At 41.7% G+C, this 23,581-nt stretch overlaps 1 protein-coding gene across 1 annotated transcript; it reads right to left on the minus strand.

Annotated features, from left to right (window-relative positions):
* Positions 1–1,034: 1,034 nt before the first annotated feature.
* On the minus strand, positions 1,035–17,354 carry NABP1 (nucleic acid binding protein 1). The gene is made up of 6 exons (XM_075285258.1): positions 16,877–17,354; positions 16,528–16,666; positions 9,585–9,656; positions 3,252–3,342; positions 2,648–2,687; positions 1,035–1,952 (listed from the first exon to the last, which is right to left on the minus strand). The coding sequence occupies exons 1-6, from the start codon at positions 16,965–16,967 to the stop codon at positions 1,768–1,770; spliced, it is 618 nt and encodes a 205-aa protein (XP_075141359.1). The 5' UTR covers positions 16,968–17,354; the 3' UTR covers positions 1,035–1,767.
* Between the last annotated feature and the right edge of the window lie 6,227 nt (positions 17,355–23,581).

The following is a 23,581-nucleotide window of genomic DNA, read 5'->3' on the forward strand; positions in this document are numbered from 1 at the left end:
TTAATATAATGGACAACCTTGTTACGGATTCATATCAGTGTGTTCATATAGATATCCAAAAAGAATTTTAAAAAAAGATTGTCCCATTTCAGACACACATTGAAAGACAAATTTTACTGTTTGTATAATGTGAAATTCTACAATTTTCCAATATGCTTTCTGTATTAATTGCTTACGGATTTCTAGATCTCCATTTGCTGTCATTCATTTGTTTTTCCACTGGATGAACATCATCAGTCCATGACCATGTAATGGACACACATGCACAGCTTGTTACCAGACAAATAGCAGTGCTATGACTAGAAGCAGAGTATGTCCATCACATAACCATTGCCTGATGTTTATCCAGTGAAAGTGAATAGAAAGAATGCCAGAAAGAAGAGACCTAGAATTCCATAAGGAATTAATACAGAAAGTAAGTTGGGAAATTGTAGAACATCACATTATACAAACAACAACATTTGGGTCTTATTTGCTGAAAATGCACAATCCATTTAAGTTAAAACAAAACAAAAACAATATTTCTGTTCCCTCAACATAAAAGAATACTACAGAACAGACCAAGAAAGAAATGCATCTCCACAATTTTTACTTAATTGGGTTTAATAGTACATTTTGACTTTTAAAAAAACAAAAAGGAACAGCCACTAGTAAAAATGATCTTTACTAATAACATTTCATTAGGAGGGAAACCCGTATATACTCAGGTCACTTTTAGCATTGTTCATAATCATGAAATTATGTGTACATAACCAATATATATGTTCAGACATATAGGTGTGTGTGTGTGGGAGGAGGGGAATAAAAAAAAAAAAATTATGTGCATCAAAACCCCTGTAATACCCAGCTGAATGCAGACATCATGTCGCAACTTATATTGGAACATTAAAAATTTCCAAAAAAAGAAACCATTAAGGCCATATGCACATGGGACAATCCTGACTGGAAAATCTACCATGTACATCGGCTGAATTTCCAAGTCCAAATCTTGTGGGGAGCCAGGGACTCACTGCACCATTTGAGCCAGGGAATCTGGCTGAAGTACTGATCATATTTTACAGTTGGGATTGTCCTGCATTGGGGCCTACAAAGAGATTGTGTCTGCAAGTCCAATTTGGTCCAGTGTGGTAGCTCAACAAAATTCTATACATTGCTCCAAATTCATCATCAATATAGTCTCCTGAAGATTACACAGCAATATCATTGTTTGGAAAAGGGGTCTTCTGGGGTAGGGGCAGTTTTTGAGATTGATGACCTATTTCCAGGCTAGATCTTCAGTAACAGATCGATGGGGGTCCGTCACCCAGACTCTGCACCAATCAGCTGTTCAGGCAGCCAGTGGCTCCATCTACTGCAGAGTGGCCATGCATACTGCAGCTCTCCTCCAATTCACTTCATTTGTGTTGTACATCTTACTCCCCCCATTAACCTGATACTGATTATCTATCCTGAGGATAGGTCATCATTAGCAAAAACAGCCCCCAACCTGGATAACTCCTTTAACTGTACTGAGATATAAAAAAAAAAAAATTCATGAGAGATTCACCTCTTCACATTAACCATAAATAAAAGTGCACTAAGTGTTCAAGTAGAGCAGTTGTCCCCAACTTGTGGCTCACCAGCTGTTATAGAATTACAACTCCCAGCATGGCCTGGCTGGTTATGGATGGCAGGGAATACTGGAGATTGTAGTTCAGCCACAGATGGAAGCCACAAGCTGTAGAGTATGGTGTGTCATTATGTAGGATATACTGAAGCAGATGCAAGTCATCTCTTTGCTCTTCTTGGGTCTCTTCCATTGCTTATGGAGGCAACTGTTTGCGCAGCAGGATTAGCTGGTGGAGCGATGGTCTGTTGGTTTACAGGTCCTCTTCCATTTGTCCTACCATTGTTACTATATGAAGGTGCATGATTAGAAAATGAGTTTCCTGGCAAAGACTGTGGTCCGTTACCTGCAATAAGGGAAAAAGAGCATTAAGAATGCATACAAAAAAAAATAGGGACCATTCAAGTCCTTTAACAACTTCCAGCAGTTTTTATACTTTGACAGTACACTAAATTCAGCGATCCCTCAGCTTTCCTGGTATGTCAGAGATATCGATGCTGTTAGTAAAGAATACCACAGCCACTAGGTTTCAATGACAGGTTTTGCAGCATCAGCCTGCTTTACGTGTTTGCACCATACTCCATCTATAGTTATAAAAATCGAAAGTGGAATGTAGTTGAAGGGGTTATCCAGGATTTTTTTTTTTTTTTTTTTAAAACACTCACCTCTTTCTACTGCTAGGATGTTTTCTTCTGGCAGAAATCCCCACCACATGTGACCGCTGAAGCCAATCAGCAGCCCGAGGAAAGGGACCCGGGACATCACAGCTGGCAAGGACTTCTGCCACAAGACATAGGAGCAGCAGGACTGCACTGTGCTGGGAGGCACCAAAGACAGGAGAGGTTTTTTTTTTCCTGTTTGTTTTTTCCAACTCCCCCGGCCTAATTTAAAAAAATATATATATATATATCCTGGACAAACTCTTTATAATCTCATCCACACACTGCAGAAAATTTCAGTGTGGCAATTGTGACAAGTGATATGGATTTAAAATCTGTGTGCCAATTATCATGTATCAATCCCAGCTGGCAATGCACTTACCAGTGTTTGGTGGGGAATTATTGCTTTGATCCATATGCGCCTGGAAGAAAACATACAATTTGTTACACTTGTACAAAACACAAGCCCTCTTACATGACTTAGCTTGCAGACTTCATATTCCATGACTCCAAAAAGCAACAAGCAGTTTCTCAATGATCCATATACCAGTGATTCTGTATGTCCACAATATACTTCTCACCATTTTAGGAAAGTACAACCTATGCACAGTGACAGAACATTGAAAACACCAATAATAAAATCTTTTACTAGTCAATGTAAAACAGTTCAGGGTCCTTTCACACTTGGGCTCGATGTCCGGTTTGTGCATTCTGCCGAGTTTCCGTCTTCGGGACTGGTGAAACTGGACAGTGGACAGAAACCCGGTGGTCAGGCTTAAAACCCATTCACTTGAATGGGTTAGTAAAGGTGACTGTGTGCGCTTTCTGCCTGTCCGCAGGGAAAAATTTATTTTTTTTTGCCGGACACAAATGCACAAACCAGAGGTGTGAAAGGACCCTCAAGTGCTCAGATAGGGTATATACTGTACTTTGCAGGCTACCCACAGCCATTAGACGTTCTACAGAAGTATACATTATTTACTTACAGCTTTGTTTGAATTTCCTTTCTGTTGCTGGTTGGCAAAGTCTGGATTTGGTTCACTAAAGTTTGGCACTTCTGAATACACCATACAAAACCTAGAGCAGAAAATAGTAAAGAAATAAGCGACAGATCATTAAAAGGAAGTGTTTTAAGAGCTGAAGATCTTCAGCATATTCCATCTCAGGTCCAAGGCACTCCATTCATTTATGAAGGAAACCTAAACTTTATAAGGCTACAAACAGGGCATTAATTCTAGAAAAGATCTAAGCCAAGCATTATTACAAGCTCTAAACATCCACACTATGTAATCAAACTCATACTTCGAATTAAAAAATTAAAATAAAAGAAAAAAAAAAATCCACGCACACACATACAACCTCAAAATACCTTTGTTCTGAAAAAGTTGCTTTAACACAATATTACATTTTAGGAAAGTATTAAGGTGTGAATAGAATGCACAGAGTGCCTTGCGTCCACCATTGGAGTGGATGTTGGGGAGGGGGGGGGTGTTCCGTTCCAATGTCGTGGAGCAGGATGGGACCTGCTCTATAATCATTGTGCATGTCGAGGGGTCCATTCTGTTCCACTCATTTATGTGCATGAGGCCTTAGCCTAGTAGACTACCTGCCTTTCATACTGTGAAACAGCAAGAAATACAACATTATTGCCACCTAATCTCCAATATAAAACATCACTAGAGAACAAAATCTTTTTAAGCGTTTTGCAAAATTCCAGTATATCCTAGTCATAGTTTTTGGTCTCTCGATCTCACAATAGTTGTGTTAGGGCTCTTTTATACAACGGTATCAGGGCAGAGAAATTATGTCCTTGGTTCATGCGAGTGTGGGACAAAGTCTGTGGAGTAGATAGAGGAGTCTGATTCTGTGGTTTGGCCCATTTCCCCACAACCCAACTCAAATGCCAACTTCCTCAGAAATATCCATGCCCAGACAGAAGCAGTAAAGTTCCTCTAATTCATTAGAAAGAAAGGGACTGAATTGCAAAATTCTTTGGGGCAGTTATGGGACAGTCTACCGCTTGGAGAGGCCACTATGGGACATTTATCGTATGCAGGGACCGCTATGAGACATTATACCACGTGGAGGGGCTGCTATGAGACATTATTCTGTATGATTGTGTGTTTCTGCACAAAAGACACAGGCAGTTTTCAAATAAAAATGCATGCATTTTTGTGCAAAAATGAAACTTTGCATCGAACTGAAAGTACCAGTGGCCTAGGACTGAATGCAGCTATAGCTGCATCCAGGTACATAGTGTGTCATTACCCTAAGGATGCTGCCATATGGTGCTCCTGGACGCATACATTTACCACTAATTGAGAGTGCACATATACTTTCATTGCTATTAATGGGAAAGTACAGGGATGTCCTGGGAAATAAAATGGGGAAAAAAAACAAAAAAAAAAAAAAAACCACATGCGTCCAGAAGCATCTTGTGGCAGCACTTCTGTGTTATGAGCTGTGATATATGACTGTCGTATAGCGGTCGTCCACCTAACAATTATTACATGGTACTCCAAGTACCTCAACTTTGAATTTTTAATTTAAATTGGCATGCCATACAAAAAAGGTTGCCTATCCCTGGTCTATGTTAAAATCCCAGCATATCTATTTAACCCTACCATAGGCAGGCCTCAATTGTTAGATTAATAGTTACATTAATGTTGATGTGTATGGACCAGTAATAGGAACAGAAACATCCGTTCACTGCCACAAACCCAGAAGCCTACAAGTGCATTGGGAATAGAGCCTGATTTGCCTACAACCCCAACAACAGTCTCTGTCCACATCTATTTAAAAAAAAAAAAAAAAAAAAAAAAAAAAATCATAACATTTCTCCATCATGGTTTAAACAAATGTAGCAAAACACCAATCTACACAGACAGACCTAAAATAAAAAAAGTCTCTCCCTCTGCAAGTTATTTATTTATTTATTTTTTTTAACTTGAAAGGGAAGCAAAGAACGTCTAAATAGCAAAATTGAATAAAGTCTGGTCATCACGCACATCATCCAGTGGAACCATCCAGACCATTATTTGACTGAAACAGGACAGAGCTAGCATGGAGGTGGTTTTACCTTTTCACAGCCCTAGAGGGTGCTCTCTCGGGTCAGGGTAGTGTGTGGAAGCTCGCATTGCGGCTGCCTGCACCGTACCTGGCCTGTGAATAAATAGAGGACTTCAGTTTTCCATGCTGCCAGTCCTTTAACATTAAACCAGAACAAAACAATGAAGAAAGATTCATTCTGAAAGAGAACTCTGAAATAACACAAAGTTACATGCAACAGCAGGTCCAGAAGTCACCTAGAAGTAAGAGGATAAAATCCATGCCCATTGCTGAAGGGTCAATCGCCTGTTCAGACAAATCGAGATTTCTTGCGCATTGATCACCAAGCACAGAAGACTATGAACTATTAAATGTTAGCATGAAGTAGATGGCCGTGAAATGTACAAATGCTGTAGAACAGACAGAAGAGGAAAAGCAAAATTCTGGGATTAATAGCACAGACCACCTCTTCCCTTAGAGTCAGGTTCACACAGGGCAATTTAATGGAACTGTAATGCAGGCAAGTGCACCACAAGGCAGAGAAAAATGTACACTTTAAGAGATTTTGCTGAACACAAAGGGGTTAATCTCCTGCTGACATTTTCTTGCTTGGCTAGAGACTGAAGAACAGTACAAGCTCAAAGCACAATTTCCCATCTGGACATTATGGCTATAACCACCCAATATGCCATAAAAGCCAAATAGATGTGGATCCAACCCCTGAACAGGAGTCTCCTTGCTAGAGGGAAGTGAGAAGGATGTGCAGCTCTCTCCATTCACTTGTTTGTGAGTTCCAGAAACAGTCAAGGCTGCCCAATAGAAGTGAATGGAGGACCAAACACGGGGGAACGTTCAGCATTCTCATGACCACTGAAGTCTCAAAGGTCAGACCCCGGGGATCAGACACTTACCCGGGATCCTGTGGATATAGTACAGGTCATTAGTGGCGATCTTTTGTCCCACTGTAGACAGTGCATAGCAGAAAGGTTTCTGCTGCATCTTATAGTGAGACACACGGGAAGGAACAGGAGCGCAATGGCTGATAATATAATATTTCTTTATAGATTTCCTAGTTCTGAGACTAAATAGACCAAGGGAAAGGATAAAGTACTGGGGTATTTTTCTAAGTGATCTGTGTGTATTCTGCCACAGCCTCTCTCCTCACCTTCTGTCTATATCCCTCTTCCCTCAGACTGTAAGCCCTTGTCGGCAGGGCCCTCTAGACCGATGTTCCAGTTGGTCACTGTTAGTATTAGATTTGTGTTGTATAGTTTGTGTACCGTATGTAAACCCTCAAGAGTACAGCACCATGGAATAATTGGTGCTATATTATTCATTATTACCACCACCATAGGAATACTCTTAAGAAAATACCAAGAAAATTCTCTTAAAGTACAAACCGTGTGCAAATACTTTACAACTGCCCCATTCATCTAAAAGTAGCTTGTAGAAATCAAGACCCTATCACCAAAACAATCCCGTTCAGATTAATGAAACAGATTTTCAGCTACAGACTGTAACAATATATGCAAATACTTTTTTTTTTTTTTCTTTTCATACACTGCTTAGTCAGTTCATAACCAACTAAAGAATATAATGATATATATATATATATATATATATATATATATATATATCTCAAAACATCCTTCACTATCAATGATCAGAGCACCAGAGTAATACCAGGTTCAGGCCTATGTGGATTGCTTTTTATCGAATCTATATTATGGAGCCTGAACAAACCAGCTCAGCAGGAAAACCCAGTATTTTGTAGAACTAAGTGGGAGGCTCCTGGAAAATCAAAATTTCAGATCTGTCAATTCCCAAGCATGGTGCATTAAAATTGCACAACCAGGGACAGTAAAGAGCACAATCTTTATACAGTGCTGCCATGTTAGAAAGGAACTTCAAGGCAGTGGGGGTTTTTTGTTACAGATTTTGCTACAGTTTTTTTGAGCCTAAATCAGGAGTGACTTGAAAAGGACTGGAAAATATAAAAGGAAACACTAAGACGTTTCCCTTCTCTTTAATCCACTTCTGACTGACTCAAAAACGCTGTCAAATCTGCAACAAAAAAAAAACACTGGGTTCCCGAAACATGGAGCCTTAGCCTAAGGGTGCATGCACACTACGTAACGCCGGGCGTGTATGAGAGCCGTACACGCCGGCGTTACAGCAGGGCTGCCGAACACTTCCCATTCACTTCAATGGGAGCGCTCGTAAACGCCGCTGTTATGAGCGCTCCCACTGAATTGAATGGGAAGTGTTCGGCAGTCTGCCGTAATGCCGGCGTGTACGGCTCTCATACACACCCGGCGTTACGTAGTGTGCATGCACCCTAAAGGTGTTTTCCTACAGGAGAAGGGACAAGGACTGGTTCATGTAAAGTTATTGCTGTTTAGTGGATAGTTTTCTGGGGGGGTTTGGTGAGTTTTTGAAAGACACTCAAATTTTTTCTTTTTAAACACATGCAATTTTTGCACAATGGTTATTAACATAGAGATGACATACGCTACTCATTAGTGCAGTTATAACTAGGCTTAGGCAGAGGCCACACGCTGCAGCTGTGTTTTCTCCTGCAGTTTGAGCTGAAAGAGTGACTTCAACAGGAATGGAAAATACAAAGGAAACAGTTGTAAGTCTCCCTTGAATTACGGTAATTCCACTGCTGTTTTTAGCTCAAAAACAGAAGCCAAATCTACAAATGTAGCTCTTCAGCAACGTGTGGCCTCATCTTTAAGGGGGTTGTCCAGGATAAAAAAAAAAAATTTCCTTTGAGGCCAAGGAAAGTGGTCATTTAAAACAAAAAAAAAAAAAACAAAACCTCACCTATCCTCAAGTGCCCCGGTATCACAGGCTGCTGTCCAGTCAAACAGCTTGTTCCAATAGAAGTCCCTGTCTCAAATGACCACCGAGGCCAATCAATGGCCTCAGAAGCCTAAGGAAAGGACATGTCACTCGCCCAAGTCACCTGTGATGTTCAAGTTCCTTTCCTTAGGCTGCTGGTAGGACTTCTGCCAGAACAAACCCCAGAGAACCAAGAAGTATGGTTTGTTTGTTTTTTTTTATTCACTTTCCCTGGTCTCCAGAGGAAAAAAAAATAAAAAATTTCCAGAACAATCCCTTGTAAATGTGAACATGCTGTGATTTAAAAAAAAAAAAAAAAAAAAACGTTTTTGTAACTCACAGCATGTCAAGTATACTTACGGAAACACTAGCATTTTCTGTATAGGTATAACTGAACCAGAAAATCCGCAAAGGAAAACACTACGGACTTTGTGAAAAGCATTGCAGGAAAAACTGATGCATTTCCACCATGGTTTTTTTCGCAGCACTTTTTGGCTGTGGCTCGCTTCATTGGTCATTAGTCTAAACCACAATTATCTAAGTAATAGAGTTTAGAAGAGAGGTCTACAAATGTATGTTCATTTGACTTTTCTATCAAGAGACAGACTTTAACTAATGTTGGCAGATATAAACCTATGGATACGCTGGGAAACTTTTCCTACTGATGTAATGTTTTCCTGCCCGTTTCCATAAGGGTCCATTCACACGGAGTAAACGCGCGCTCATTTTTTACACTTGTAAAAAATGTCAATGAAGTCAATGGGAGTCTTATTTTTACACATGTATTCTGCTAAAATGAGCCCGCGTTTACTCCATGTGAATGGACCCTTAGTCTCATAGAAGTGACTGCGGACGGCAGAGCACAAGCACCTATGTCACAAGGTGGGACCAGGAGCCCTGTTTTCAGTCCCTGTAATAGAAAAGAAAGCCCTTGTGAACTCAGCCGACCCATTTAATACCACTTTTTGTGGTTATTCATCGTCCTCTTTAAATAATTTTAAGATTATATTATTTATATATAGCACCATTAATTCCATGGTGCTTTACATTTGGGGGTTTATATACAGTACACAAAATATACTAACAGATATGATACTAACAATGACCGACTGGCACAGTGGGATAGAGGGCCCTGCCCGCGAGGGCTTACATTATGCAGAGACTTCATTTACAATACAAATTACAGTACTATGGTGAATGGGAACCTGTTTCTATATGGTGATGAAAGTCACATAAAATGACTAATGAAGGGGATGAGATGATTTCAGGATGGGACATACGTTTTAGTAAGTTATAAGTGACAATGTGCAGTGTTTCTCGACAGAGGAGTTTCTAGTTTGGCTGGAGGAAAGAAAATGTATCATTAATTATGACGGTATGACTGCATGATTGTATGAGGTCACAGAAACAAGCCATGTACTTACTCTCCTATTTTCTGAAGCTCTCCTCCTCTTCCACTGTACAGTGTTAGACATCCTTTCCACATTGATGCATATCTTGAAAACAAACGTGAAACGTAAAAATCTGCAATTTCTGACAACTAAAATTGTTAAAACCATAAACAAAAGCAAGAGCAACGCATTTGGCGTATTTATAAAAATGGCTTTCTGAAGGAAATGGTGCACCTATTAGACTATCGAGATATATGATGGTGCTCAGCATAAAGTTTCCTATAATGCACTAAGGCTGGATCTGGTAAGAGACTCCCATTAAAGCAGGGATAGGGAATCTTGGCTCTCCAGCTGCTGAGAAACTACAACTCCCAACATGCTCCACTCACTTCCATGGGAGTTCCAACAACAGCAGAGCAAGTATGCATGCTGGGAGTTGTAGTTTTGCAACAGCTGGAGAGCCAAAGTTCCCTACCCCTGCATTAAAGGGAATCTGTAACCAGAACCCACAAATAGGTTAAGGCCACCTGAACCGGTGTATTCCTCTTGTGAATCAGTGCCTCCACTGCCGAGATATTACGCTTTTTTCTCAATATGTAAATGAGCTCTTTGGAGAAATGAGGGCTCAAAAGAATAAAGCCCAATGCCCTTGTTGCTCCAAAAAGCTCATATGCAAATTAACAAAGACATAGATATTTCCGCAACCAATGTGAACATAGTTGTACACGTGGCACCAAGTATAATACCTAAATATCTACACTTTAAAAGGTCCATGCAAATTCACATCAGTCTTGTATCAGTCTCTGGTGCAAATAATCCAGGCTGCTATTTATATTCCAGTATGAGCCATTCTTCTGCACAGACAGTGTGCTTAGTTTGCACTATTTAACATGTAATAACTCATGCCAGGCTGCCATAATAGGAAAGCCAGCTAGAACATACTTCACTGTTTGCTTATGTGAACACTAAAGGAAGTTATTATGTTTTCCCGGATCCTGTTTGGATACACATCAGCACCAGTTAGCTGATGCAACATTAGTCTATAGAAGGGTGAATAAATGCAAAACTTCTGTCATATTTATCATATCTGTCGAGTTTCAACTGTCACTTTTCCTCTGAAGAGTAGCATGTACAAAGCTCAGTAGTCCTAACAGCTAACGATCAAAAACTCTTCAAGCTGGATTCAGATTTGCATGTAGAGTCATCTGAATCAAACAGTGTATTCTCCTTGACAACTGGTGCGTCTGTGCAGAGATAGCGCGGTTTTTGTCAGTTCGCAAATTACTGTTTTTGGAACAACAAGGGTATGGCCATTGCTCCAGAGACGTAAGCCACCCATGGGTTCATATGCTTGGTACATTGCAGTACTAATGTGATACTTGCCTGCTCTGAATCATATACCATGCATGTGCTGAGAATATGAGCAGTGACAAGTGCTACAGAACTCAGGCCCAGTTGAAATTAGCTATACCCTACCTTGGCCTGTTAGGCTTTCCTCTTTAGTGCAATGGCAGCGCTCCAAAGAGCACATTTGTGGGGATTGGTTGATTATGCTGCATTCTGCTGACAGACTCCCTTAAATACAGTTTTACAGTACACTGTCTGAATACACCCTTGTGTATGCGAGATGACTTACAGTATTTCCCTTTACTGTTATAAAGCACATAGGACACCATACAGCAACCCGCAAAATGGAAATGGTTCGTAAGGCAGTTATTGCAGTTCTCCAATAGAAGATAAGAGTCACTGCACATCATAGCAGGAACCACTTTGTAGAGTTTTGATCCCCCTCTGCCTTGCAGTGATATCCCGGATGCAAGCAGTCATGTAATATTGGTTTGGGACAGGACAGCTTTCCTCCTCATTTTGAGCTAGCTCCACCCATAAAAGAGAGTGCAACCATACAATAGGAACTTGTGAACTGCTCTCCCATCTATTAAGAGTCAGCCAGCGGATTTCATAACACAGCCTGTTCAACAAATCTTTCCATCACATAGGTCACATTGCACAAGAATCTGATTTCATAGGAAAATACCAGGAGGAACCTTATGAAACTTATAATACTAGTAACTGTAGTTGTAACGTCATAGAAGACCAGTATTGATTTCCTCTCATTCGCCTCTACAATCAATACAGTAAATTTGTCAAAAAACTGTTGCATAGGAAGAGTGGAACCCAATCCAACTAATCATTTTCTAAAAGGGCATAAACAACCATAACACAACATTGCACAATACGTGTGTTACATGAAGTGGCAAACTAAATCTCAGATAAATCCGGGTACAGTATCCCTTACAGCAGACTATGGGCATTGTGCTATATAATATAACAAGGCTATATTCACACAGCATCGCTGATACCACAGCAGATAGCCAATAACCATGCTGAGCCACAGTTTAACCCTATAATCCACAGAAGAAACCAAAGGCTAAGCTTCATGACTTGTGCTGCAGGCTCCATTGCATAAACAATGTCAAATTCTTCACAAATCTATTTTTGCTCTGTGAACAAGCCTAAAACAGTCACGTGACCTTACCTGAACAAACACCCGAAGTGATCTCTATAATGTTATGTGGACCTTATTGCCTATTACATGTTTTTGAGTTAAAGGTGCTTTCCCATGAACATAAACAAGTTATAATTTGTAGACCATTAGTAGTTAAAGAAGTTTGCAAATATAAATAATTGAAAATTCTGCTGTGTTAAAGATCTTCTATAATCATTTTGGCAGTGACAGTCTGTCTTCATAGGTTGCCAATGGTTATGACATGAATGCAGGGATTTTCTAAGATCTTGTACTTGTCAGAAACCTAACCAAGACTTCCTGAAGGTCATCTTCTCATGTATGTAGTGTTCTTGTCTGATAAGTGGTCAACGATGGGGTGGGGAAGGGGGGGAGGTTTTTTTTTCTAAGACGTCACAGTCCATAGAAAGTTCCTGCGATCATGGTAGTATCAACTGGCAACCCATCAAAACAAGACTGTCACTGCTATCCTTAAAGGGATTAAAAACCTTTTTTCTGTGGCTAAAACGTCGGAATAGCCTTTAGAAAGGCTATTCGTCTCTTACCTATAGAGGTGATCTGCGCCGCACTGTACCTTAGAAATACCAGTTTTTACCGGTATGTAAATTAGTTCTCTGGCAGTGATGGGGCGGGCCCCAGTGCTGAAAATGCGATGAGGGCGTCCCCACTGCTGCTCCAGAACACGATCCTGCGACGCCTCTATCTTCTGCTGGATCCTCCCCTACTCTCCTCGTCTTTCTTCGGAGGAGTCACCTCTGACGCCTATGCAGTTGGCTCTGCCAGTGAGACACTAGTAGAGCAATTGCGGCCTCAGAACTATGGCCGCTGGCTGGCATGCGCAGTTGGCTTTACTAGTGTCTCACTGGCAGAGCCAACTGCCCAGGCGTCGGAGGTGACGCCGCCAAAGAAAGAAGGGAAGGATCCAGCAGAAGATAGAGGCGTCGCAGGATTGTGTTCTCGAGCTGCAGTGGGGACACCCTCATCTCATTTTCAGAGCTGGAGCCCGCTAAAAACTGGTATTTCTAAGGAACGGCGCGGCGGAGATCACATCTAAAGGTAAGAGACGAATAGCCTTTCTAAAGGCTATTCAGACGTCTTATCCACAGAAAAAAAGTTTTTAATGGTAGAATCCCTTTAAGACAGGTAATCAAATGAAGATCTGTTGGGGTCCCACATACCCACAGATCTGATGCCTGAAGAGACAGCAGTGCTCCCTGAGCGCCACTTCTGTTTCACAGGTCATATCACATTATGTTCAATGTCACATGGCCTGATTGCCGTTCAGTCCCATCAAAGGGAACACATTAGGTGGTTTTCCCACTATAAACGAGCCCCATAATGTACAGCGTCAAGTACTTACCTTTCCATTGCTGTCCTTCTCTAATCTTTCTGTTGCAACAAAGTGACATTACAACTTTTATGCTTTCAAACATTTATATGTAAATTACCAAAAGTATTCAGTGGTCGGAGAGCAGCTTCAGCCCAGTCACATTGTCCCCTTGTCAGTCACACTGAGGATGGGTTATTATCCCCTCACTACCTGATGTTACTAGGTGAAGCTGCTCCCTGACCACATGACTACTTTGGTAAAGTTGCAGATAACTTCTGATTAGAGATGAGCGAACAATAAAATGTCCGAGGTTCAAAATCCGATTCGAACACTCGCACACTGTTCGAACGGATTTCGAACCCCATTATAGTCTATGGGGGGAAATGCTCGTTTCAGAGGTACACAACATTCGATAAAATTATACTTACCAAGTCCACGAGTGACGGTCAGGCTGGATTCCCCTTGAAGTCTTCTCCAGGTGCAGCTTCGTCCGGCTGGAATTCACTCTGCCTAGGCATCGGGGCCTAGGCAGAGCCAACTGCGCATGCACGGTCGGCTCTGCCCGGCCCGACGCCTGAGCCGACTGCCCATGCGAGGGCATACCCACGCATGCGCAGTCGGCTCTGCCTAGGCCGGATGTCTAGGCAGAGTGAATTCCAGCTGGAAGACGCCATGGGGACGCTGCACGGAGAATACTAAAGGTAAGAGAAGAACCAGCGTTGATTGGCAGAATGTATAGCATTCTGCCAATCAACGCTGGTTCTGCATCGAACCTTAAACTTCAAACAGCTAGTAGTGTTCGATCGAGTACGAGTATCTCGAATACCGTAGTATTCGATCAAACACCTACTCGATCGAACACTACTCGCTCATCTCTACTTCTGATGCTTTCAAACATATATAACTTCTCTTTACTGTGCAAAGATCACAGAGGAGCAGCAATGCAAAGGGAATCACTTGATCCTGCACATGGTGGGTCAGTTCATGGTGGAAAATCTACCTGACCGGTTCTCATACCAAGAAAAATCACTTCACAGTGTACAGTGCTGCATTGTAGAAGCTGCAGCATTCACATGACTACAAACAACTTATCAGCCAGAATCCTGGCATCAGACCTCGGACAGAGTTTGAACTAGCCTAAGGATAGGTTATCAATTATTATGCCTGGAAAACCCCTTTAATAATAAACTACATCAGAAAATAAAGTTTCCTGCTGCCTTCTACTTATAGGAAATACCGTAGATACATATCAGGAAATTCATGTTAAGTACAGGGGCTTCACATATCATATATTGATAACAAGCAGAGCTGGAAGCACCGATGATGTGATAATACAGGTTGTCTAATCCCTGCGAGTGACTCTGCGGGTTCATCACCATTGGTGACTGTCTCCTCCAGGCTGCAACTTCTGTTACTAAGCAGTAGCTTAATGGGAGCCGCTCATAATGAGATGCAAACTGAATGTTATAGAACAGTAGGAACAGAGCAGGTCGATATATAATTTTGTTGGAGAAAATTCTATAGAGCTAGTGCTGTGGTGATTAAAATGTCTGCTTATTTTGGGCTTAGGAGTCCAGTGGGCAGTCCGACTTCCTAATTGACAGCTCTATGCCCAGCTATGGAAGGCTGGACTGTTAAATCAAAATTCAGCAGGAATTTTAATCAATAAATGACAAGTTATACTGAATATTTTCCCATAAAAGATCTCAATGTGTTCGGCCCCTTCTGCTCTATAACATGCTGCCGGCAATTTAAACTGACAGATTCCCTTAAAACACACTAAGGCCACATTCACACTTCCTCACTAGTCACTTGTGTGTGGTGTGCTCTCTATGGTAGATCCGCTTTCAACATCTATAAAAAGCAGATAAACATTTTGTTTCATTTTCTCTACTTTGCACAGTCAAAAACAGATGTCACACAGATGTCTTCCATTTTTTTCCACAAACCCTCATTCATCTGTGTGCTTTCGGTTTTTTTGCAGACCTAGGATCCACAAAAAAAAGAAAAAAAATGGATGTCTGAATAAACACACTGAAATTACTGAGTACTTACGGTGTCCACAAAAAATCCAGATGCCACACATACATGATATATGGACGTGTGCATAAAGAATTACACTAAGTTTCAAATCTGAATTTTGCTCTGCATTCTTCTGGCTCATGGGTGGGCCAGGAGAATGGAAAAACAAATCCGCTCTTTGACGGGCATAAACAACGCCCAAGGGACCCCTTAGACCAGGGGTAGGGAACGTACAGCTCTCCAGCTGTTGCAAAACTACAACTCCCAGCATGCATACTGGCTCTGCTGTTCTTGGAACTCCCATGGAAGTGAATGGAGCATGTTGGGAGTTGTAGTTTCACAGCAGCTGGAGTGCCGAAGGTTCCCTACTAGAGCCTTAGACTATAATGGGGTCTATCAGGTGTCCATTTTTTCTTTTTAACTGAAAACACCAGAAAGAACACTCAGGCTGGCCGCACTTTCCATCAGACAATTTAAGACAGATCTGCACAACACAGACACCCGGCACAGATGTGAACTAAGTCTGAGAATACAGTAATTCATTAGATAATCTGAAAGAATCCCAAATGAACACTAAGGCCTGGTTCACATCTGCGTTCAGGCACCCCCTGAACAGAATACTGAACACATTGACAAACGACGAGCTTGTGAAAGCACATGGACTCCATAGACTATAATAGGGTCTGTGTGTTTTCCACGCACTGTCCACACGAGTCATGCGGAGAGGAAAGCACTTCATAAACTACTTTCCTCTCCGCATGACTTGCGTGGAAAACACATGGACCCCATTACAGTCTATGGAGTCCATGTGCTTTCATTGCTCACTGATTGACAATGCATTTGGTTTTCCATTCAGGGGGTTAGCATGTGGACTACCTGAATGGAATTCCAAAGGCAGATGTGAACCGGGCCTTACAATGGGAAGCCCCTGTTTACAGTGGAGTTCCCCTTTAACTTTCAGCTACACCCAAGGTAGTAATGTTCACTGAGTGATTTTCACTTTCTATACATAGAAGAACCAAGATTACTCCAGAAAGTACCGGTTAATAAAAAAAGTTCATATCCAAGTCAACGACCTGCCAGTTCTGATCGTCACCTACCCTCTTGTTAAGCGAATTATGTCTCCTGGCTGAATAAGGCTTCCAATTTCATCCCACACTGAGACTGTGATGCTGCCAGTCTTATCTGCCACTTTGCAGGACCTCACTTCATGACCATCTTTAGTTTTTGTAACTCTGCCTGTGTGAAAAATTGAGATGGAAAAACAAAAAAAAAATAAAATTGAATTTTAGTCATGAGATATAGACAAGTCAGATCAGCCAGAAGTGACCTCATGTTACATAAGAGCAGAGCTGGGCAGCTGCAGGGGGTGCCAGCTGTGCCCACGTGGGTGCCAAGCACTTGCTGCATTGCTCCTCACCTACAGCCCCTCATGAAGGGCGCACTTACCTATCTCCAGGACAATAAAGATGACATTTAAATTTTTCTGTCCGGTCTTAATGTCTTTTATGGACACGTAGGAGTCGTTTAGCACGTTCATGGTGATTTATGAGCAGCACAAAGCATTACTTATGACAGGGACGCCTCTACTAGGACTCAGTACACACTTTATGTAACGCCCAGCTAGTACTCTCCTAATTGTGATCTTCTACCACAAAAAGGACTGGATCAAAAGTCAGGGCACAAATGCCTCCAGAATTTAGGTCAAGAAAACCCAGCGAACTCACTGCTGCCCCTAGCGGGAAAAGCTAGGTCAGCGCCCGTGGAAGCAGTAAGCTTTTCCTATCACAGCAACAAAATTGGCTTGTGTATGACGTTACCACGAACCAACTAATGTCGCAAATTCGCCCCTTTCAATGATTTGTGCCCTCTAAACCTGTTGTACAGCTAACACAACCTCACACGCCACCACCTCTCTCCGCTCCACACAAACGTCTGCAAACATGTGCGGTATAACCTCTATATTTATATGTGGAGTGTACCATTGCAACACTTCCGAGGGGAAACTGTTGCGTGGTAAAATTCTTCTTTTGCTTGGTTTACTAAACGTCTAAACAGACCAATCCGTCCTTCTTTGGTATTATTCGGTGGAACACATCGTGGGCAACTGTAAATCTCCGATAAATGTATGTATATTCAGAAATACACGTTAGGTGTGTCGAAAGCGCGAATGGAACAGTCCCCGGTCTCTGCCTGTTCTTTTCTAACGAGTGTACAGAAATCCTTGAGTCTGATTGGCTACTAGACGGTAAAGAGGCGTGGCCACTGCTCTTTTGTCCTCTGACTCCTGATTCAGTAGTTTAGTTTCAGGGTGTGAGGGGCGGCTGTGTGGTGTGCGTATTGTCTGTATTGTCTCTGCTTCGTTTATTTCAGTGAAATTAACGTCGCTGGTTATTATTTAATGGTGACCCGACCTAATAACGTGGCGTGTAAGGAAACTACTAGAACGTAGCTTGTAATATAACGTACTAGTGAATGCATGAAAGGGGTATGAAAGGGCGCATGCCTACATGTGCTTCACTTGTACACATACATCATGGCTAGGCAGGTATAATAGGTCATATTATTATAGTTATATAATACAGTTATAATGCAAACTAAAGTAACAGCAATATCATGTATAGGGCAATGTTCACACATGAGTCATCCTACCTTGCAGTTTCTGTAAGGTTTTCTATTTTTTCACAATACCGGACTGCAAAGAAATAGGGCTCATGCAGATCTAAAGCCACTGAGATACACTCTCAAGAATTCAGCTTTTTCTGACTTATTCTTAGGATAGCCGTAAATATCTGATAGCTGAGGGTCTGACGGGTGGACCCCACACTGTTAGGCTATATGGGACAGTTTACGGAGTCTGTACTATATACTTCATGCACCCAGAAGCAGATCGCTCCCTGTGTAGTGGCCAGGCACTGGTATTGCAGCTCAGCTCTCATTCACTTCTGTACTGGTTATAACTACCCTGTTTCCCCGAAAATAAGACCCCCTTCACCTTCTGGATCACATACAACCGGCAGTCATGCCGGCACTCCGCTAATTGTTCCCCGCTTTGTTTGCCGACTGTTCCCCGCTCCAGCCACTGCATAAAACATCCCCCGAAAATAAGAAAGGTCATATATTTCGTTAGATAATTAATTATAAGAACATGTCTTATTTTCGGGGAAACAGGGTAGAGATGAGCGAGTATTGTTCGGATCAGCCGAGATCCGAACAGCATGCTCGCATAGAAATGAATGGACGTAGCCGGCATGCGGGGGGTTAAGCGGCCGGCCGCCTTCAAAGCGGAAGTACCAGGTGCATCCATTCATTTCTATGGAGCGTGCTGTTCGGATCGGCTGATCCAAACAGTACTCGCACATCTCTAGTTATAACTATAGATATATATATATATATATATATATATATATATAAAATTATCAACCACCTTCAGCCTTGTGTTGTGTATAGTATCGGAGCCCTGTACAGCCTATGCGGGCCCATTTTTTAGATATTTATATAGCCTATCCTAAAGAGAGGTTATAAAAGCCTAAATTATGGACAAGCACTATAAAAGAGGTCTGCCACGAGAGCAGTACTTATTAAACTATAAGCAAGAGACAATCAAGCCATAGACACGGAATAGGAAGCAGAAAAAAAGTTTTAGGCTGGAACCCCAAATGGCATAAACACCGCAGTTGGGCCACCGTGGAAACACCACGGAATAAAATGTGGTGTTTTAGGGTCCATTCACACGGAGGAAAATGGGTTAGGGAGATATCGTCTCTCCATAGGGAGAGAACCACCATTTAGGTGTGAGAGTCTTATTAAGCCATTAGCGCTCCACTGTGCAAAGGAACATGGGAAGAATATGCAAATCTGTCTCCATGCTATAATTAGGAAGTCAGTGCCTCAGTCATGCACACCAATAGAGGGCGCTCCCTGAGGATGTGCAAGTCTGTCTACCATGATGTAATTAGGAAGACAGAGCCTCAGTCACAGGAAATGGCTGGAAATCGTCAATCAGGCCAAAGGATGAGGTAGGTCACACGATTAAACAATTTTTTAACCTTTTTAATAACAAAACGCCCTCTGAAGAATCCCTTTATTATAATGTGTATGACTACCTGAACAATATCGTTATTTTGGGCTTTAAAGGAAAATTCCAGATTTTTTAACAGATTTACTAAAGCAGTGAATGTGTTAAAATAAAAAAAAAAAAAACATCTTTTTAAAGCCAGGGCCCCCACGTGGCATAAACTCCGTGGTTTGAGGTTTTGTTTTTTTTTACAGTCACTGCTAAATCAAATTGCAGAAGGATACATGCAGCGGAAATGCTGCAATTTCCAAATAGGATTGAACTGTAATACCAAGCACAGCCACTAAGCAAGGTGCTGAGGTAAGTATTCAATATAGAGGCCACAGCCTTTGTCAAAGTACCACAGCATCCCCTAACAAGGGGTGCCGGGGGTTGGACTCCCACCAATATGATATTAACTAGTTATCTTAAGCTAAGTTCACACAGAGTTTTTTGGACCACGTAAAAATCCTGCTCAAGAAACCATTGAGCCATTGACTTCAATAAGTGCCTTTTCCTGCGAGTGGTTTGTTCCTGCTCGCAGAAAAAAGAAGCGACCTGCCCTTTCTTGATGCGGATTCCGCAGCTGATTCAGCCGCTGACTTCAATGGGTGCCGTGTTACGTGCGCTACACGTTGAAATCAATGGGAGGCTTTTTAACCCATTGATTTCAATGTGTAGCACCCGTAAGACGGCACCCATTGAAGTCAATGCGATCTGTTTTGAAGCGCTCAGTCTGACACGTGTTTACATGTCAGAATGAGCAGCACGTTACTCCGTGTGAAAGCAGCCTAACTTTTTTTTATTTTTCTGCTCACAGAGCTGTGTGAGGGCTTGGTTTTTGGACGGACAAATTGTTCTTTGCAATGGAGTCATTTAATATCCTTTATGATGTTCTGGAAAAAAAATTCAGAAAGAGGATGAAAAACTGTTTGTGCAACTTTCTTATGTGCTTTGTTTTTACAACATTCAATGTGAAACTAAAATGATATATCAACTCTATTCTATGGGTCAGTATGATACCAAATTTATATAGGTTTTTTTTTTTTGTTTCGTTTTAACCACTTAAAAAAATCAAAACCTTTGCAAACAAAAAAATTATTGGAGTCACCATATCCTGACACCCATAGTTTTTTTTTTTTTTTTCTAGCAGGAGATTGCAAAATGGTCTCACCTACATGCTCTCAGTCCTCTGACGAAGGCAATTTGGTACGGTGAATTTTTGAGATCTGTTCACATAGTGCAGTGCTGCATGGTGTTTACTGCTCCTGTGGTGTTGTGCCCATCGGGCAAGCCCCTGACCCAGAGCCTAGAGGCTTGGTTTGGTGGCAGGGGTGTCGCCAGAACACTGGGTCGCTCCCCCTGCGGGCACCGTGTTGCGGTTGTGGCGGTCGCTGTGCAGTGCTGCACCCAGTAAAGTACGGACCCACTATAAAGAGGTCGCCGTGAAGTGGCTAGTGGGCTTATGCACATTGATCAATATGTATACTAAGAACCTCATGTTCAGTATTGTAGAATTTGCTGAGAAGCACTAGATCAATGTATAAGATTGGGATGTGCGGGCCATGTCTTTTTCTTTTTTTGAATTTTACAAGAATAATAGACAAGTTAAACAAACTGGCAATAGAAGCAACAAAATACATGGGTGGGGATAGGAAAATGGGGAGGGAAACTGACACTGGAGGGCAACAAGAGGTAAGAAAGAGGGGAGAGGGAATAAACAAAAACTCTGTCACAGCTGAGTCAAGTAATTAAATCAAACAAAAAAACAGAGGCAAATATGTATCAGAAGGAGGTGTGTAGCTCTGGATGGTGTCACATTGCGGCAGGTGGTGTGTGCAAAGCGGCCCCTCAGGTTCTTTTTGAAGGTGTCAGCTTCTTCCTCTGAGTTCAGGTCAGAGCCAGAGCTGTCCGTGGCAGGAAGGTTGAAAGAGCAACTTTTTAGAGGGGGCCTGACACCCCAGCCAGAGTCCCTGGAGCACCTCAGGGGTTGAGAGATACAAGACTTGGAGGATGGAGGTGTAGAAAGCAGGTCCTGAAACAACTCCCCAGCTTCACCTGAGGCTCCAGTAGGGACGTTACAGCCAGAGAGCAGTAGTGCCTAAATTGACGCTGATTATGCCAGGGAGATGCAAGCTGGCTGCTTGGGACCCCCGACAACAAAGGCCAGCAGAATCGGGGAGGATGGAGCTGTTGCAGGCAGGGGAGTACATCGGGTTCCAGAGGCAGTGATGTAGGTATGCTGAGCCAAATGGGAGGAAGAGGCTACTATCTGCCAGCCTGCATAATCTTTTTTTTTTTTTTTTTTTTTTTTTTTTTTTTTTTTTAAATCTTAATGTAGATGGTGAGCCTCATATAAGTCTCACAATGTACATTTTTTTTCCTATCCGTATGTCTTTGGAGTATGGGAGGAAATCCACGCAAACACGGGAGTGCATACAAACTCCTTGTCCTTAGCAGGATTTGAACCCAGGACTCCAGCGCTGCAGGGCAGAAGTGCTATCCACTGTTGCCCCTCCCCCCATGGTGCATAATTTGTTTATGCCTATATTTGTTTATATTTATTTGAGAACTAGGGAAAAGGGAGTAATTAGCATTTTTAAAAACTTTTTTTTAAACACTTTAAATTTTTACTGACACTGAATTTATGTAAAGTTTACTGTGACAGTGTATGTTTAAGTTCTAAAATCAGAAATGTAGGACTTTTGTAATGATTGGGTGTTATTATAAAATAAAAATGAGGGATCTCCAAATGTTTAATTGGTAAAAGTCTGTAACAAAAACGTATTTTAATCAGCCTGAACAATGAAGCCACTCAGACAGTTCACTTCTAGAGACATTTGTAACAATACAGCCCAGCTCAATAACAATGCTACCTTTCAGATAATTATGGCTTCATGCGCCCTATTCCTTGGAGCATCTTGTATTGGTGTCTTAGCAACTAAGTCATACATTCAACAGTCTGAATACAGTCACTGGAGAGGAATTCAGAGGATGACATTCGCATCTGTGCTTCATAGAGTCACATCTGAACTTACTGAAGACAAAAACACAAATCTCCTTAGTATATTCATTTAATAAAATACATATTATAGCTCATGTTATTTCATTAGATTACAAAAATGGTGTAAAACGTCAAATTAATGGGGGGAAAAATACATTCAAAATATACAAATGTGGCACAAGCTGTAAACTGTGTTAGAGGAAGTTGCAAAAAGTGTTTAAAAACCAATACATTTACTAAATACAATGTTTAGTACAATTTGTGCTGATGTTTGGTATATCTCTCCCATAAAGCCAATAATGTGCAAAGTCCCAATGTAAAATAAGTCTCCTAAGAGGCCAGTGCATTTTAAATGCCTCTGTGTTAAGGCACAAGTCTGTACATGGTTAACACCCCAGAACACACAATAAAGGCATGAAATAGATGGCTCTACCTGCTCAGGAGGCTGAGGGCCTTTGGAGTCCAGGGGCCACTTCTTAGGGCCTTTTACAACTCTGTAGCAGCATCAGCCATCTTCTTCAGAGGGGCCTGCTCGGCAGTAGCATACCAGCCAGGGGAAGAAATAGACTTAATAGACTGGTTAGAAAGGCCAGCTCTGTCCTGGGGAGCCCCTGGACCCAGTACAAGTGTTGGGTGACAGAAGGATACTGTCTCTGGAGAGCTCCATGCTGGAGAATAAATCCCACCCCATGTATGAGACCATGACAGCACTGGGCAGTAATGTCAGTGACTGACTGCTTCACCTTAAATGTGAGAAGGAGCGCTATCAGAGATTCTTCCTCCCATCCGCGATCAGGCTGTATAATCAACATCAAGCTAAGCAAAGATCACTCCGCACAGAGAACTAAATGATCCTGAAGTTTTTTTTATTTTTATTATGACTCCTACTATCTTTTTTATCTTCTATTCTGAGCTTTTGTATGTTGGTTTTTTCTTGTATTATTATTGTATTATCCATGCTGCTGTAACTCACTGAATTACCCCATGGTGTGGCTATTAAAGGATTACCTTATCTTATCTGATTAGAAATAAAAATGTAGTGATTATGGAATACTTGTTGGTGTCATAAATACAGATTATTATGACAAAATGA

The sequence above is a fragment of the Leptodactylus fuscus genome, chromosome 8 (assembly GCF_031893055.1).
Source record: "Leptodactylus fuscus isolate aLepFus1 chromosome 8, aLepFus1.hap2, whole genome shotgun sequence".
Classification (NCBI taxonomy): Eukaryota; Metazoa; Chordata; class Amphibia; order Anura; family Leptodactylidae; genus Leptodactylus; species Leptodactylus fuscus.

Excerpts from the sequence above, each read along its gene's own strand:
- NABP1 (XM_075285258.1), bottom strand. The coding sequence starts at position 16,967 with ATGAACGTGCTAAACGACTCCTACGTGTCCATAAAAGACATTAAGACC. Across the intron at positions 9,657-16,527 it reads ATAATTCGCTTAACAAGAGG|ATATGCATCAATGTGGAAAG; the intron begins GTAGGTGACGAT and ends TTTGTTTTCAAG. Across the intron at positions 3,343-9,584 it reads GAGCTTCAGAAAATAGGAGA|GTTTTGTATGGTGTATTCAG; the intron begins GTAAGTACATGG and ends TTTCTGCTCTAG.